Source organism: Gadus chalcogrammus, chromosome 13 (assembly GCF_026213295.1).
Source record: "Gadus chalcogrammus isolate NIFS_2021 chromosome 13, NIFS_Gcha_1.0, whole genome shotgun sequence".
Lineage (NCBI taxonomy): Eukaryota > Metazoa > Chordata > Actinopteri > Gadiformes > Gadidae > Gadus > Gadus chalcogrammus.
In genome coordinates this window covers 10,743,953-10,762,772 of record NC_079424.1, presented here as the reverse complement: position 1 = coordinate 10,762,772, position 18,820 = coordinate 10,743,953, and the positions used below count along the sequence as shown (strand labels likewise).

The 18,820-nt window shown below is 43.8% G+C and overlaps 1 protein-coding gene across 1 annotated transcript; it reads right to left on the bottom strand.

The window, feature by feature from the left end:
• Positions 1-8,898: 8,898 nt before the first annotated feature.
• myorg (myogenesis regulating glycosidase (putative)) lies at positions 8,899-16,841 on the bottom strand. The gene is made up of 5 exons (XM_056606432.1): positions 16,694-16,841; positions 16,223-16,333; positions 15,561-16,139; positions 13,189-13,596; positions 8,899-12,929 (listed from the first exon to the last, which is right to left on the bottom strand). Exons 4-5 carry the CDS (start codon positions 13,449-13,451, stop codon positions 11,138-11,140), a joined length of 2,055 nt encoding a protein of 684 aa, XP_056462407.1. The 5' UTR covers positions 13,452-13,596; positions 15,561-16,139; positions 16,223-16,333; positions 16,694-16,841; the 3' UTR covers positions 8,899-11,137.
• Positions 16,842-18,820: the final 1,979 nt, after the last annotated feature.

Below are 18,820 nucleotides of genomic sequence, written 5' to 3'. Positions count from 1 at the left end.
TTGTGAGCGTGCGTGAGCGTGCATGTGTGTGTGTGTCTGTGTGTTTGTTTGTGCGCCGTTATGGGCGAAGCAACAAGAGGAACAGCGGGGTCTAATCAGAAATTAATTCCCTTTTTCTTAACCCTATTGATCCAGATTGTTTGTTGAGCCCTGAGACACCTGCTGTGCTCTTGTTTGTGTTACTGGCTGTTCCTGCCTTCCAAGAGATCATGGCGGGAAAAGCGTTTACTAACAAGCGCTCAAGTAAACAACAGCGATTGGATCGGTGCTTTTCCGATTAAAGACGTCACATGCAAAAGAAAATCTTTTTTTTTTGTTGTTTTCCACATGTAGCGCGATTGCACGCGGGGTTATGAGACATGATATGTATAATGCACATGAGTATGAGGCACCGTTATGAGCAGATGTTTGATCATTTCATAGGCCTATAAAAGGGCGATTGGTCTGCCATTGGCCGCTGTAATATTGATTGATGGCTGGCAGGTGGGGGCCACTGCGTTGCCCTCAGACAGGCTCTGTTTATTTATACAGTCAGCCCCGTCTGCCCAGCACCTCTGCCCAACGCACGGCTACATCCGCACAATTTACAGTCAACGGGAGACGGGAGATATGCTAATGACGCTGGTGTAAGCCCCACCGAAGAAGAAAAATCTGAAATGTAAAAAAAAAATCCTCATCTCAACTTTCGCATGCAACTTCTCCCCCCCCCCCCCCCCTCCCCCTCCCCCTCCTCCCCCACGCAAGTCTTATCAGGCGTTTCGGGTTGAGCGCTGGTCCGCGCGTGTCAGTGTATAATCACATGGCTTTCATTGCACATCGGGCACCACGTGCACCTGTACTGAAGCGTTTCGCTCTGTTGGGAATAAATTATGGTCAACATAACAGGCCGCTAATGATGACTTTGTTTGCTCGCGTGAGCTTGATTTCGGAGAGGCTGTAACACGTATCATTGTCCTCACTACACTCAGCGCCTTGTGGGTTTAAATTGGACTGAGATGATCCCAGATGATCGGTTTCCTTCGTTTGTTATTGCAGTATAAACAAAACCTCATACAACATGAAGGGCTAATTCATGTGTGGAGTTGTTATAAATATTAAAGTATGTCTGTAGTAAAAGGAATATAAGATGTTTACATTACTTTACACGGCTCCCTTGTATTTTATATACAGCAGCCTTACATACTATTCCATACCAGGCCAGCTGTGTAGGGTTGCCAACCGTCCCGTAAAATACGGAATCGTCCCTTATTTGGCAATTAAATGTTGCGTCCCGTATTGAACCAATACGGGACGCAATTTGTTCCGTATTTCCATAAATGTCCAATACACATGTCTGTCACACACACAAATACTAAATCTAACAATAATGATCAAAACAAAACACAGGGAATACTACGGTCAGCAAAATTGTCGCGGCGGGATCTACGCAAGACCCGCTCCGGTCATCTGTGTGTCTGCGCATGCGTGTGGTGGTCGCGGTTGCCTAGCGACAGACACCACACACCGGCGCTGCTCACAAAACCCGCGCCTTTTAAAAATGCCCGCTACACCCGGTACTCCACCACGTCCTCAAAAGCGTAAACGCTTGCAGAAGTACGGACGTGAGTGGGAAGACGCACATCCTTGGCTGGACAGCGTCAATGGAGATGTTTACAAGGCAAGTTGTAAAATATGTCGACGAGTGTTTTCAGTGGCGCACGGTGGGCTGTCTGACATCAGACAGCATGCAACAGGAGAGCAACACTGCAGACACGAAAGATCACAGAAGACCCAAGCGTCAGTGTCACAGTTCTTCATACCCCAATCATCTCCTGAGGTTGATACGGTATGGGACATTATGTTGTGATTGATTTCCTATCTGGTTGTGCTTTTGCCAGAACATCGCAGTGCATGGGCAGAGCCTATTTTAGTAAACTGTTGTGGTTTGATTGATTGTTTAGGATGTTGAGTTTTAAAAGTCAAATGAACGACCATTTATTTAATATACAGAAGTATATAAATATTATATATGGCCATTTAAAGAACAAATCATACTAATGGATTAACAGTTAATAAATAAAAAAATACATTTGTTAAAAGAAAACCTTTATTCTTTAATATACATACATTTCCTAGATTAAAAATGTTTGTAGAGCTTTCTGTGTATTCTGTGTCACAATTTTTATATTTTTGAGGAATGCAGTGTTCAGTGATCATTACATCAATTATATTATTAGTGTGGTTTAACTGTTTGGATGACCTGACTTCTTTTCAAGTCATAAGACAGGGAGCAGACAAATGTTCAATTTAATCAACAATGTCATCCCACTCTTCCTCTCTATATTACCGCAGCTGAGGTGACACAGGTGTACCACACAGTCAGACACAACCTCAGCTACAACAGTGTTGACTGTGCACATAAACTGAATCAAAAGGTTCTCCTGGATTCAAAAATTGTAAAAAAAATGTATAGGGAGAACAAAGGCAGAGGCAGTGATTAAAGATGTCCTTGCTCCAAAGGCAGTGGCTGATGTTCTCAAGGCCCTAACATCAGATAAACCCCTCCCATTTTCCATTCAGACAGATGCATCAAATAAAGGCAACAGGAAGATGTTCCCCCTTGCTGTTCAATACTTCAGTCCAGAATGCGGGGTCACCAACAAAATGCTGGATTTCATTGAAAATGCAGATGAGTCCGCTGCTGGGATTGTAGCTCTCATTGAGCAGTCGCTTGACAAATTTGGCTTATCGTTGGATCATGTGACAGCATTTAGTGCACTGCAGACAACACAAATGTGAATTATGGAATTCAAGACTCTGTCTTCACCAACTGGAAGAAGTAATAAAAAGATCTGCTGCAAGGAAACTGCCATGCCCATATTGTGCACAACACAGTGAAGCATGCTCTTGACCAGCTCACTGTAGATGTGGAAAATGTTGTGCTGAAGGTCTATGCCTTCTTTTCCACATCTGCCAAACGAAGAGAATCACTCAAAGAGTTTTGTAGGTTTTGTGATGTTGCGTTCCAGGAAATTCTGCGACATGTCACAACCAGGTGGCTCTCCCTTGATCCAGCCATCACCCGGCTAATGCAAACCTGGATTGCACTGAAATCGTACTTCATCAGCCTGGGGGGAGGAGTGTCCCAAACAACTTCGAGCATTGTTCAATTTCAGTGAGGACTCAACTGAGGAAGATGGAGACATTGTGGAGGTTTACCTTCTTTTCTGCAATAATATCCTCTCTCTCTTTGAGGAAGTTGTAAAGAAGCTGGAGAGTGATGAAACCACCTGTGTTGAGTTATATTCCATCATGGAAAACTTCAAGCAAAAGCTCACACAGAGACGAGATTAACAGTTCTATGGCTACTTAACTAAATTGAAGCTGCAGCGTCTCCGTCCACTTGATGCTGACATGGCAAGGGCAGATTTTACTGTATTCCTCAACACAGCACTCTCATATGTTGAGAAATGGTTCAACTTTTCGGAAGACTACTGGTTGTTCTCACTGCAACCTCTCTCTCTGCACCATGGCACCATGACCTTTACTGACATTGAGAGGGTGACCACCAAGCTCAACGTCATCCATAAAGTCAACATGGATGAACTTTATGATGAATGCTCCACAGCAAAACCCATTCTGAAGAAGCTCAAAGAAGATGCTGAAGATGAATGGAAGTCCAAAGGTGTGGCTGCCAGGTTGGTGGCTCTCTTTCGAGTAGCTGACCTGCCAAACATGCTGTCTATCACCAGACACATCCTGAGCATCCCAGCATCCACTGGATGTGTGGAAAGGATCTTCTCCAGAATGGCCAACAAATGGAGTGACTGCAGGAATAGGTGCTCCACAGAGCTCATGAGAAGTGAGCTGCTGATCACTCTCAACTTTGAGCAGTCCTGTTCAGAGTTTTACAACAGCGCTTTGAAAGACAAAGAGTTACTCAGTGCTGCAAGGAGTAACAAGAAGTACACCTGGAAAAAGAAGTAACAGTTTTGAGGGGAGGAGTAATGTTTTGCACTTTCTTTTTTTACATAAGTTTGTAAGTGTTTTTGTTGTTTATTTGTACTGTTTTTTTTTTGTAAAAATGTTCAAAGAGAGTCCCTATAGTTATGCACTTAAAAAGTAACATGAAGTTCTCCGTTTATTTAGTTTATATTTTAAAAGTTCATTGCTGCACAAGCCACACAAAGAGATTTCATTCAAGATTTAATTGACCACTTTATAAGAGAATGTTATGTGATAATAAAGCATTTCAAGCTTTAAGTATGACTAATTCCTTTCTTGATCAACCCTTTACTAAAAACACCAGCACAAAATAAAACATACCACTGCTGCGGGTGCCCCGCCCCACAGGAGTCGGGCCCGTGGTGAGCGTCCCTTATTTTAATTTCTGATAGTTGGCAACCCTACAGCTGTGACATAGCGTAACCTTTTGAGACAAACTTTTCACAAATCTGAAAGGCCCACATAGAAACACACCTAAAGTACACAAACACCCACACCCACACACCCACACACAAAGCTCTCTCCATCCCATGAATGCGGCCACAAAGTGAAAAGTCTTTCCGGTCCTGTGAGGTCTAAAAGGAGTGAACGGTTGAACAGGGGGGCAGCCCGGCAGCAGACACACACACACAAACACACACACACAAACACACACAAATACACACAGACACACACACACACGCAAACACAAACAGAGTGCGTCCTGTCTTCCACGGAGCAACACACAGTGGCTCTGAGATCACCCCCTGCTCCCCTCCCACACACACACACACACACACACACACACACACCACCACCAGCCCTTCACCCTCCCCCCACCTTCCAACCACCTAGCCCCCCACCTCCCCCCTCCCAGCCCCTGACAGCGCCGTGTGCCCGCTGACTGCTGGTCCTGCCGGCCCCCAAACAGAAGCGCAGCCTCAGATCAGTGGCAGCGGGCCGCCTACGGGCGCTCGTCTTTATGGCCGCGGCGAGGTTGAGTGGCTGGCTCTCTGCTGCGCCGCCCGGCAGCCCTCCAGATGGACGGCGGGGGGGGGGGGGGGGGGGGGGGGGCACGGGGGCCACGGGGCTGAGAATCCCATCAAGAGGCAGTTCCAGGCCTCTGCACCGGGAAGATGAAGCAGCACCGGCACGCCAGGGGACACGGGCCAAACTCTCACGGCACGCCTCCCCGCAACACAACCACACACACACACACACACACACACACACACACACACACACACACACACACACACACACACACACACACACACACACACACACACACACACACACACAGTGTCTCCCCTCCTCCCTCCCTTCCCCATCATGCCTTCATGTCCCTGGAACCTTCCTCCCTTCATCCTTCTCTTCCCTCCCACCCTCACTCCCTCCCTTCCTCATCTTCTTCTTCGACTCCTCCATCTTCCACGAGAAGGAACGGCGAGCCCAACCAGCCACAATATGGAGTGTGGCCCATGGGGTGAGCGGACCCCCTTGCTTGTTAAATAAAGGAGCTGACTGGTTGATTGATAGACCTCACCCTCGCGCCACCATCACCACCCCCGACCCCAGCCTTTCCACCACTCTCACAACTGCCTTCACCTCGCACGTTTGCCAGTTCAGTCTGAGATGCGAATCCTTCCTTGGCCCCGGCCCGGGCGTTGGCGTTGGTTAAATGCGTCGCTTGATGGATGGCACCAATTTTCTCCCGAAACCCAGATGAGCCACCTAAGCACCTTGCCCTCTCCCCGTCTCCCCCTCCCCACTATGGGTGCATCCCCAGGTAAAACCCCTGGAGCACTGGTAGGACAGGAGTGTTCCAAAACGGTATCAATCACGCCGGCCTTGTGAGCCGCTGCTGCTGTTTGCCGCCGCTGCAGCAACGCAATGTTTCAATTATGCAGCCGTTCCTTCCAAGCCCTGAGATTTTCGGTCCACCTTCGTAGACGGCGGACTGAACCAAAGGAGCAGGGACCTGCGCCCAAACTCCAGTGCATATACCATGCCCTCTTTGGTTTGAACTATGAGGTCATGTCCCATGTAAGTATGGATTTATTAATGTGCGGCACAACCACAATTCATGAATTTCGTAATGCCGTCAAAAGGGACTATAAAAATAATCTCTCTCTCTCTCTCTCTCTCTCTCTCTCTCTCTCTCTCTCTCTCTCTCTCTCTCTCTCTCTCTCTCTCTCTCTCTCTCTCTCTCTCTCTCTCTCTTAATACAAATCATTGCTTTTTCACATGAAGAGAATTCTTCACACAAAAATCTACACCAAGTCGAGTACAATCAAAACAAAAAAACGAAAATATTCAAAAGTTAAGCCAAACCGAAAACAAAACTGGTTTGCCAGTCAAGCCTCTCTCTCTCTCCCTTTCTCTCTCATCGGCCTGTCCATCTCTCTATGTCTCTCTCTCCCCCTCTCTCTCTCTCCCCGGGCTATGTCTGTGAATCATTTGAGAGGCTAGGTAGATGAGTGCCAGTCTACAGCAGCAGAGGGAGAGGGTGAAAATACAACAGATGTGGGAGCGCTCTCCGAAAGTGTCAGGTTCATTTGTAACGTTAGCGGGGACGGACACCCTCTCTCCCCCCATCCCCCCCCCCCCCCCCCCCCCCCGCGCCAGACGGGCCGCAGCCTCGGCAGATGCGAGGTCATCCTAGACGACGCAGCAAACACCTCAGGTTAAGGATAAAGATTCTCACTTCACACGAGATAGTCACAGGTCTCTTATTTCCCATGTGGTCCAGCACACTGAATGACATTCTAAAGTCTCCACAGCCTGAGTCGAGAAGGCTTCTCTGACACAAACAGGGCCCTGTGGCCCGCTGGTTTTCCACTTATTCCGCTTTATACTTTTTTGATTCATGCAGTAGGTTGAAGATGATACTGATCTTTTTTTTTTTCATCTGGTGAACCTTTTATTGGAATCTCAGACAATGATTATGAATTTAGAAGGCATGAATGAGAATGATTAATTTGATAATTAAGAATATTGTACATTTGAGAATGAGTTTTATTTTGTGAAAGCAGCAAAGGCCTTTATAATGCATGTTTCCATTTCAAATTATTAAACAATCTATTATTTTACCTCCCCCTTTCGGTTCTTTCCCTTCGGAAATAATGAAATAATATACTGTAGGAAAGAGTGGCAATACAAACAGACAGACAGACAGCCAGACAGACAAATAGCTAGACAGCCGGACAGACAGGTTATAGATGCAGCCTGTGGGGGGGGGCTACTTGAGACATGTTGGCCTCCAACCAGAACAACTGCTATATCTCCTCTGCAGATGGAGACACAGGTGGGCGTACAGGTGGGGAGGGCTGTGATCTGCCAGGTTTTACTCTTGTTTAGTGTGTGTGTGTGTGTGTGTGTGTGTGTGTGTGTGTGTGTGTCTGTGTCTGTGTCTGTGTCTGTGTGTGTGTCTGTGTGTGTGTGTGTGTGTGTGTCCACCTCTCATCTCGATTTTGCGGGAGGTTGAGTGATTCATTTCTGGAGCTACACTGCACTCTTCTGGAAGTCTGCGGTACTACACAACTTGTTACGCTTCACTTAGTTCAGCTATGACTATTTATCTTTTATTAGACCCATTTTAATCGTCTACCAAAGGGCTAGTGAAGCTGTGATATGACTCTTAAGTGTCATAACTTTCCTATGGTTTAACTCAATCAATCATAAATCTGGATAGGTACTCTGGACATTTACAAAATAGGCTGCTTCTGTCCATAGGCTTTAATAATAAGTTGTTGATTATTTCATTGTACACATTATAACATAACATCCAATACAAATTATGTAACTCTATATAATATATACAGATGGAATTTTCTTCGAAGGCCTACAGCTGTCTTCGCAAAAGCCTATGTGCTGCTTTTATTCGGAATTTAATTTGTAAATTCCCTTCTTGTCTGGCAAACTCTTCTAACTTCTGTATAAATAAATTCCCCCTGTCTATGAAAACAGCAGCTGAACCAAACAGGGTAATTTTAGAGCGCAAACCAACAAATAGCATTGATTTCTTGCAGCACAGAGACAGCTAATCAATACATATAGGCCTCCCCCGCACAAGCAATGACTCCAGATCAATTTGGAAGAAGGATGAGACATTTGCAGACAAACTAAAGTAGTTCTACAAAGTATCCTCCAGATGAGGAAAACCGTGGACAGATTTAACGAGAATCAAACAAACACAAACACAAACACACACACACACACACACACACACACACACACACACACACACACACACACACACACACAGGCCCGCATGTGCGAAACTACACACAAACGCGTGTGGTGACCCTAGCATTTTAAACAATAACTAAACGTGTGTGCATTAAATTGTAATAAATGTGAATTCAAAATAAAAGTCTAGGTTAGTGTTGTAGGCCAAATGATTGGACTACTGGACCGAGAATCAAACGATACTCGTCGTCCAATGAGCTTTTATGCTCCCTGTCCCTTCTGGCCTTATGAATGGCCAGATGATGTATCGATCTGTGGAGAGTGCTGCCTGCAGGTAACTCCACTGCGGTGGTCTCATCGCCCGTCGTTACAGCCATAATGAGCAGGGGCCCCCATCACAGTTTCGCTAGTCCAAAAAAGTCATTTAATTTCTCTTGTGAATCGATCAACGCACACTTGCAGACTCATAAGATACGATTACCAGCTTGCTTATCGTTGTTGTTTAATATATAAATGCCCTTGGATGCATGCACTGCTTTAAAAAATAGGCTAGATGTTATATTGTTATTTCTGAATGTCAAAGCAAATGGTTTTAATTGAACTAAAACTAAAGGCCATCATAAAAATAAATATAAGACTGCTCATTCTGATAAACGATACGCTTTAGAATAAGTAGTCGTGTTCAATCACTAAGTAAATGAAGGACAATCCCATCTTGAATTTTTTTTCTTTTTTTATTATTAGTGTAGGCAACAAAGATTGACATTAAATGTCAAGAGTCACTATACCTGAATATAGAGAAAAATGTGATAGACAAATAGTGTCAGAGGAAAAGAAAAAAAAAGTTAAGACAAGGAGAATAACCCATCATGCAAGTTAAAAGCCAGAGCTAAGACAGACTTAGTCAATGATACAGACACTGAATCCTGTCATGAAGCAAGGCTGCTAGAGACATTAATAGTCTTGGACATTTGCCACAGCCTAGAGTAACTGAGAAACAACAGCTATAAATAAGTGGTAACCACAAAGGCACAGAGAGAAGAGCACTGCAGATGACGTGATAAGCTGATGCTTAACCAAGCTGTTAGACAGATCTAAACCGCTGGAGAAATACTTTTCTTGGAATACAAATACACTGAAACTCGTTTCTAAATCAGTCAAATATAAGTAAAGGATACATGATGAGAATTATCTTAAGGGAGACAATTAGTATTTTTGCGATATATTTGTACTTGAAATCATTCTTACTACCTTTAAGTTCAAGATGATATCACACTAATGATATAACTTAATAATTATTAAGAATAACAGTTAGACTGTAGACACACTGAAAACACTGCAAAGCCTGAGGGTACCATGGAAGTTTCCTGAGAACATCATAACAAAATCTGTGCACATATTTGCACAATCTTCATAACTATCAAACAATTCTCCAACAAGATAAGTGCATGGAAGTTTAAATATAAGACTTGACCGGTTAAGTGTTGACGCTTCATCAACAAGATACAACAGAGAACTAGGAAGAGAAATAAGATATTCAGTTAAACTGAGAATTTCTGATTTAAGTTTTGTAGTCCTCAAAAATCGACCTGGAGGGACCTAGAAAAATTCAGTTCTCATTTAATTATACCTGCCTTAGACATTAAAGACATTGATTTCAGTAATATTTGAATGGATGACATTTACAAAAGATGAAGTCAAAATAAAAACAAACATTAAAATGTCTTATGTCATCTTTCACAGTTTACATTTTCCCTTCTTTAAGTATTCATGCAACAAAACACAACTGTGTGTCTATTCAAACTATATTCAAACTAGGGCTATAATAAAAGAGGATAACAATTGTTTTTTATTGAGACTGGGTGAATATGTTAAATACATTTGAATTCAATTCAGCACTTTGAATCATACAACAGACTTTATTCTGTTAGAATAATTTGTATGTTTATATAAATAACGATATTCTTAGAAATGTATTTAACGTTTGCTCATATTCAATCTAATTCAATACAATTCATTGCGGCTTGCTTTTCATTTGTCTCGCGACACCATTCTGCTGAATGTCTGCCTCTGTTCTACAGTTTATACTAGGGATGGGCAAAATGATTCTTTTCCGGGAATCAGTTCTTTCAGTTCAGTTCACTATAACGATTCATTCGTTACGTCAGATTACGTCATTTGACAGGGAATCTCACAGTTGTCTTTTGTTTTATGTTAAAAAAATAAATAATCAAAGAACCAGTTCTCTTGTTTTGGGGAACCAGTTCTTGTCGTTCACCTTCGGGTTCGTTTGTTGTGAACGAATCGGTCGCGACCGACTCATCCCTAGTTTATACACCTCAATTCCTAGACATCTCCAACACACAGCAGCAACACAAGGACCATACAAGGACATACCAAGCATCCCTAAAACAAGCACCACATGGGTTCACGCACCACACAGGTGGCTGGGCCACTCAATGTTAGCTGTCGAAAATGTTAGTTCAAAAGTTATTAGTCAGACCTTCTGAGAATGCTGTGTATTAATTGGTCACTTTTTTGCAGAACCATATATTAAATGGTACACTGCCTAGAAAAATTCTCAGTCTCCCTTACTTTAGGGTAGAATAATTTCCACAGCAAATCCCTATAACAACAAAAGAAAAGCCAACAGGTTGATATCTTCACCGAACACACAAAAACAATTCCCTTATTAATTCACAAACATTGACATTCAAAGAATGTTGTAATTCAGAGAGGTCACTTAAGATATCCACATGTGTTATTGTCAATAGGGAAGTTAGAAAAATTCCATTAAGGTGTCACCTGTGACAGAAGGCTGTCCATGCATCAATTAAGAATTAAAAATTGTCCACAAATATTCAATGACTTAATCGAACATTCAATATCCCAGGGTAACAGAAAAGCAGATTAATCTTGTCTCCACAGCCAGACAGAGCATTAGCTAATCTTATTCCCCCAAGACCCTGCCAGTCTCCATAAGCTAAACCCAGAGAAAGTAAGCAATTTCATCCAGGTCCACGGGATAGTCGGTGAGATGCAGCGGCTCCTTGATATCAAACCTTTCTCCCTTGTAGCTCCGCCAGCGGCCGGCGGGGAGGTAGATATCCCTTTCCTGCTTCCCCTGCTCCAGCACCGGAGCCACCATGAGGTCATCCCCAATCAGGAACTGAGAGTCAATCTTATAGGCTGTCTCGTCCCCCGTGGCGATCCACCACAAGGGCCGTATGATGGGGTCCCCGGTGTCCAGCACCTCCCCCGCCAGCTCAAGGACCCGGGGCGCCACCAGGCTCTCGTGGAGGGCCGTGTACTTACGAGCGATCTCCACCACCTCGTTGTCGTACTCCCAGGGGGGAATGGAGAACTGCATTGAGGGCATGAATGCCGACAGCTCCAGCCAGCGGATGTAGAGCTCTCGGTCGGGCAGCACGCCGTTGCCATCGGTGCGGTTCCGGTAGGCGTTGCCGCCAATCATGTCTGGCAGAATGAACTGATAGCCGAGGATGCTGATAGTGAGGACCGTGGGGATGAGAGATTTCAGTCCCATTTCGTAACCCCACACTGAGTCCCTGTCGATGGGCCTGAAAAAGCATGATATGTTCTGGGATTGGTATCCGCTACGCAGCTCGGCCCGGTCGTTGTAGGGGATTGCCATCTCGGTGTAGCGTCTGGTGAAAGTGCTGGGGTCCCGAATGTGATTTCTGGTGCTGAACTTCCAGGGGAGATAATTAGTCTCACCGGCGTCAAATTTGAAAGACGAGATCCCATACTTTGAGCGCAATGCACGCAAATGGGAGGCAAACCAATCCCGGGCTTCTTGATTTGTGAAGTCTAAAATGCCTCCAATCCCATTCCACCAGCGGACCAAGGCCGGCAGTCCGCCCGTGGGCTCCATGACTAACAGCCCTCTCTCCACACAGGTGTGGAATGTGGCAGAATCATAGTTCACAAAGGGGTGAGTCCACAGGGACACCAGGAACTTATCCGTTTTCAGCTTTTGGAACATGGCTGAGGCGTTGGGAAACTTGACCGGGTCGAACTGGAACTCCCCGTAGCGACTGGTGTAGCGGTCGTCCAGCTCCAGGTGACTGCAGTTGAAGCCATACTTGCGGATGTTTGCAGCGTAAGCCAAAAGCTTCTCTTGGTCTACGTCAGTCTTATGCAGCGCCCAGGTGGACCAGAGCGGATGGCGGAACATGGCTTTGGCCGGCACTTTGTTTGGTTTGTTAAAATACCGGCGCACCATGTACTTATGCATGGAGGTCACGTCCAGACCCACACACACTCTGTAGCTGAGTTCAGCACAGGGTTCCTCACCTGGGTTCGGCTTGAAGGGAGTGTCGTGGTACCGCGCCTGGAAGTACATGGTCCTCTCTGTATCGTTCCAACCCAGGTGAAAGGGCACAGAGTTATTGATTTTGATGGCCGTGGCGTTGGACGACAACCAGTAACTCTCTAAAATCCCACCAAATTCATCCCGGTGGGAGATGATATCACTGGTGACAAATGGCTTGGGAGACTGTTGACCAGAAAGGGCTATGGGCCAGTGTTGAATGGCAGACAATGCACCACCGTACCAGTGTGCAAATTTGTAGGTCATGGCATGTTCAACGGGAATGTCAGGGGCCAGTTCCTCCCAGCGCACGCGGTAGCACTGGACCGTATCCTTGGGACGCACGGTCTCGATGAAGAAGTTCAGCTTCCGGTCGGTGGTGCGGTCGCAGCTCAGCATCTCGCCCTCCTTAGAGCAAGAATCTAAATCCAGAGTGCCTGACCTGCAAGACACGTAGGAATCATTAGAAATACTGACACAAATGATAGATTAAGCCATTAGGGCGACACTTTGAGCCAAAGCAGGAAGAAACTTCACCTGGAACATTTTGTCTGTCAATCAAGGATTACAACTTAAATGACTATACAGTGATAATACTGTGTTAATATGGAATCAATAAAACGGATCAACTGCATCAACTCCATATTATGGGTTATAGGCATTAAACAATCATAACCACACAACTGATCAATCCCACAAACCTGAAATCCATTCTGAAGACAATGGACCCTTGTTGGTTTCGGATGATGTACCCATCTTTGTTCAGGTCCAGCAGCTGAGTCTTAAGCAGCTCAGCTTTGCGGAGCGAAGCGATGTAGTAGCACCACGCAGTCACTGCTGATATCACCAGCACCAAGCCGATGATCCCGGCACCCACCAGAGGCCGAGAGTCCTTGGTGAGCTTCTGCTTAGGGATCACATCGGTGATGGTGCCCCCGGCTCCTCCAGGTACCACCTGATACATGTTTTCTGGTCCTCAGTGGTTTCCAGAAGATGTTGTTCTACAGCTCAGATTTGCTTGACACCGACATGGCTTTGAGGTTTGACGGTGTGGGATTTGTAGTTTGTCTTTTGTTTGGTGCTGACATCAACGTTATTTAATTGCTTACCTGTCCATAGTATTTGAGAAAGGGAGAGAGGGACAGGGACAGGGGGAGAGAGAGAAGAGAAAAGATAAGCATAAAAAAACAAAACATGATGGCAATTAAGTGCTAATGTTTCTCTGTTGTGCTCAGCCTAATTGTCCTATTCCAATCAGTTGTCTGAATAAAGATTTGGATTATTGGTGTCTAATGAAATTGTTATTGGTGGCGTGCTGCTTCAAGGAAGCCCTAATGTTCACCCAACATTTAAAGCACATTTGTTTTTAATATGAACACCAAAGCAACAACTCAAGAACACAATAGTATTCACTTCAAACAGCATTATGAATACCCAAGACATTAGCAGTCTATGGGCACAGACAGAATTGGCTGCTCAATGCTATTCCAAGCTTCACTTGACAATAACATCTATTTTTTCTTTGCTTTAATGATCTTTAAACACTCCTGGAAGCATTTTAGCAAACAGACATCCAAAATTTGTTTTTGCTTTAAAAAAACAACAAATTTAAAAGCAAAGCAAAGCAGTTGTCTAGCTGAGGGAAGAAAGGATACTTCACTGCAGGCATTGTAATATAGTGGTTGTATTGAACTGCAAGGCTCATTTGTATGTAGGGAAGTGGAGTGAGGTAACAGAGAAAGTGCTAGACCTTAGACCCAAGGTTGAAGAGGGAGCGGAGTGTACACAGCACACAAACCTGCATACTCCATCAAACAGACATGTACCACACATGGGGAAAGCCTTTAAACTCCTACAAATATCCAAAAGAGTTCTACAGCAAATATACTACACAATAAAAACTACTATACAAGAAAGACCCTCTACAGCACGTAGTCAAGTCACTGAAGACATATACTGTACTAAGAAACTAGACCTCATCCTATTAGTAAGGATAGAGAACTAAACTTCATGGCCGATGTTCATTTGGTTATTGCCGTTAACAAAGTGGATAAGAAACGATGCAGGGGAGGAGAATAAATTTAAATCTGCCCCCCCCCCCCCTTGATCTTTCCAAAGCCACAGGGGTCGATATTAAAGGATGTTCACTGTTAATTAGCAAACTAATGAACTAATTCTGTGTTCAACCAGCCTCTGTATTGACTTTGCGCATCACAGGTTAGGAGTGATAAAGTAAACTTTATCAGTAAAATGTCTGTTTTCCATCGCTGCCTGGCTTATATTGCAGGGTTATATTTACATTGCATTTTAAAATGTGAATTACTTCCCTTTTTTAGGAAGCCTAGGCCTATATAAGACTGGATGTAACTTAAAATACAATCTAATGTAATCCATACGTTGTATGTGATTTTGAGCTTTATGAGGGGAAAAAGCACCCATATGGGCATATTTAGTCCTTCTAGATCTCAGGGAAAGATTATTGGCATTACTGCTGATACTTTAACTATTCAGAGACGCACAAAACAAACAGAGAATTGCTGATATGACATAAAACAGACATGGGAATATGACCAGAAGCTCCAAACGTACGGGCATGTGTATAAGGGTCCATACAGGCCTACATGTTGCAACAGTGAATCTAGGATACAGAAATAGTACAGTAGTAAAATATAAGCACGAGTTATTGCTCCATGGTACACAAAACTTGATGACACAACCAGATCCTGAGGATGTTTTTGTATTTTAAAATCGTAATGGCTTTGCTATTAACGAAGTGTTGGAGAATGGCTTATGGTATATACTATAGGAGAATAGTAGCAGGGTATTCACAATCACATCTCGATAAACATTGAAGCGCTAACAAATCGTTGGGCTAAATCATGTGTGCACAGTCCCAAAGTGTTGAACACTGTTCTTTCTCCATACACAAAAAAAGGCGTCTAAATGCATTGACTTATGGCATTAAGTGAATGTCCATGCTACACGTAGGCTCGGGGAAAAACATATTATTTTAATTTGATAAGCTGTTATTAGCTAGTTTAGATTTAATTGTACTTTTCAAGACCATGCTTACCCAGTGAGCTCCTCTCTCGCAGTCGCAGAAGTCTTCTGGCACAGTTCCGAGAACTGGCCGCCCCCAAGAATGCTCTGCTGTGCTGGCGCGCCTCGTGCACGCCCACCGACTCACAAAATAGCCACTTCAATTTAAGACGCACGACGATGGGAAATGTAGTTCATTAGCTCATCTGTTTTGAGAACAACATAAATATTCCAGAAGGAGACCACACTCTAAATATTAATCGACCACGATCGGGTTAAATTAAGTACTTTTTTTAAAGTTGGTATTGTTTCAGACTTTTATTTTGAGACAAAGGAATCTATGCCTTTTGCAAGGGAAGTTGGAAAGGGTGTGGCAGCATAGGGTCTGACAGATTAATCTCTATATAGATAAATATAAATTTAAAATATCCACGCACAAAATCATAGGGTTTATTAGACAACCATACTTTTATACAGCTAGAATATCTAATGACATTTGTTTTTGATATTCCTGAAGTTCGCAGGGCGTAGGTTCTCCGATACAAACTCGGGGTGAATGATGAAGTGCCCGGCCTGGAAGGGCTTGACTACATTGAAGCAGCTGTATCCAGCACTGTTAAAATAAAAACATTTGAAAAAAGAATACAACAAATGGTCACTTGTCATGACTGTAAAGTTATTAGTAATTTTTATTACCATGAATCCAGCGTGTTGGAGCGCCAGTATGGTTGTGGTTTGTGATTATGTTGTGCCGCAGGAGAGTTGGTAGATTGCAGCCTCCTCTGGGAGTTGGAGGCTGACATTTGCCTGTCAGAAACAATGATTGTTAGGGTTACCTCTACCAAGAGAGTAAATGATTTACTTTAGGATACCTCGTGAGATAACATGATGCAAACAATGTAGGTTACATCAGTGTGAATCGAATATAAGGGTTCAAAATGATGCATGTATCTATCCTTTAACCTATACCCTATCCTATTCTATCCATAACTCTTTGACCCTTGAAATGTTTGCACTTCTGGCCTTCTGACTTCGATAAATAATGAAAAATAATCTCTGGCACATATTTACAGATACTTTTCTAAATGCATTCACAACCATACAGCACAGCAATCTACCCCAAAATAAAACCTGGTAGACATGATGCCGCAGATTCTTTATTTATACCTTATGATGCTTGTGTACGCTTGCTTGTCTATTCCAGCAGCTGTCGACTGAATTTTCTGAAATCCACCAGCAGAGGGCAGAGTTGCTGATGAACCGATGAAAGATATGCGTGGTAATTTGCGAGTTTGACCGATGTCAGGTTTGGTCTCTGAGACAGAAGCAAGAGTCGTACAAGTCATACAGAAGCCACATTTCTATAGAGCCATTTATAAGGATATTAACTTGTGACTTTAGATCATTTTGATTTAGAACATGCTATAATTGCATATTACTTTACATCTGCCAAAATTACTACTTTTGGTAGGTGGTTATTAATGGTGACGTAAAATTAATGCAGATATAGGAGCAATTGCGATAATAAAATGAAGTTATAGTGGAGGTACCTTGAAAGGACAGGTATCTGACTGGAGGGAATAAGGGTCGGCCCACGAAAGGAACAACGTTTACTGATGCCCTTGGTGACCTCGAGCTGGAGAGCAGTGGCAGAGGGACCAGGAAGTCCTTGATGAACGAGAGGGAAAAGGATAACAGAGAACATCAAAGATAATTAAAAGAGCAATTGTGGTATAATAATAATCGCCATTCATTACTACTACTACTAGCAGTAATAATAATAATAATAATAATAATAATAATAATAATGTAGGCTGTTTAAAATTCATTAAACAGAATGTGTCCCTTCTTTTGTAACATCAACGTTTCACATTTCTCCGTAGGCCTATATTATTTACTGAAATATATAACAAATGGCATATTGGAGGTCCTCTTCAAAGACCGTGAGCTGCTATCTTTTCTGTTAGTATTTACACTAGTTGTGGTTCAGGCTGTTTGACCCATTGCAGGAAGGAAAATAGTCAGAGAGGAAGTAGTGAATAATGGATGCAACACAGCTTTCACCCTGTACAGCTCAACCCAGTTAGCGGTCACCGGCCAATTACTACGAGAGGATCGGCTCTTGTTTACAGACCAACAGCAACGTGATAGGCTGAAACAATAACAAAAGGTGACCTAATTGGGTCAGTTCACTGACTGCCTTTATTTAAACACATGCATTTTCCTATAAAAAGTAATTGATATATATGACTGTTTCGATGATTTAAAAATATATATACACTTTTTATAAAAATGTAATTGTCTCCGGTATGTCAAATTGTTAAATATTTAAAATAAAAAATAAAAATGGTAAAGAAAACAACAACTGCAGACCTTGTATTATATAAGTCCTAAGAAGCCATTCGGCTGTGTTCTTACCGGCCTTGGGTGGGGGTTGTTCCTACGGCTAGGGGACGACGGCCGAGGTACAGCCGGCTTCCCTCCGCCGGGGGGGACAAACTGCTCTGAGTATGTGCTGATGAGGTGCTGAGGACTCATCTTTTCTCACCGTTCCCTGGAGAACCAACCGTCCACGTCTGCTCCACGATCTGCTTTAACTTTGACACTCGAAGGTCAGTGGCAACCCCCCCCCGCTCACTCCCCGCTCTCTCTCTCCTCTCTGGTCACCTGCTAGCCCCTCCTGTTTCAAGTCTCACCTGTCAACCTCTGCCTCTATGCTGTTGTTGTGATGGGTTCTGTTTGTATCCACTAAAAGTAGTTTCTGGATTGTGTTTTGTTTCCCATGCAGAATATCACTGGTGTATAATAAATTCATCATTAAAACTACTGATCTACACATTGCCAATAGCGGGTTTTTTATCGCAAATATGTGGTTTTATCCAAAAATCTTTTGATTTAATCAGCAGCTGGTCGGTATGTGGTCTTGGTGGCACTGAGAGGAGTCGGTTGAACCAGAACATCCCTCCCTGCTACCTGAGCGCCCACATGCTAACCTCCCCCCAGTCCAGTTGATTGAGCCGGGGGCCTCCCCTGCAGGGACCGATGCAGGTTCACTATCCATTACAGAGCCGCTCAGCGCGCTCTCCCATCCAGGTCTTATCAAGCCTTCTGCACGGCCCCTTTAAAACACACACCAGCACCCCTTCCTCAGTCCCCTTGGCCATCTAGCACTTAATACGTAATCAATCTTATCACAGCAAAGCAATCGTTCCATCCGCACACACACACACACACACACACACACACACACACACACACACACACACACAACCAGGGCCATCTCACATATTCACG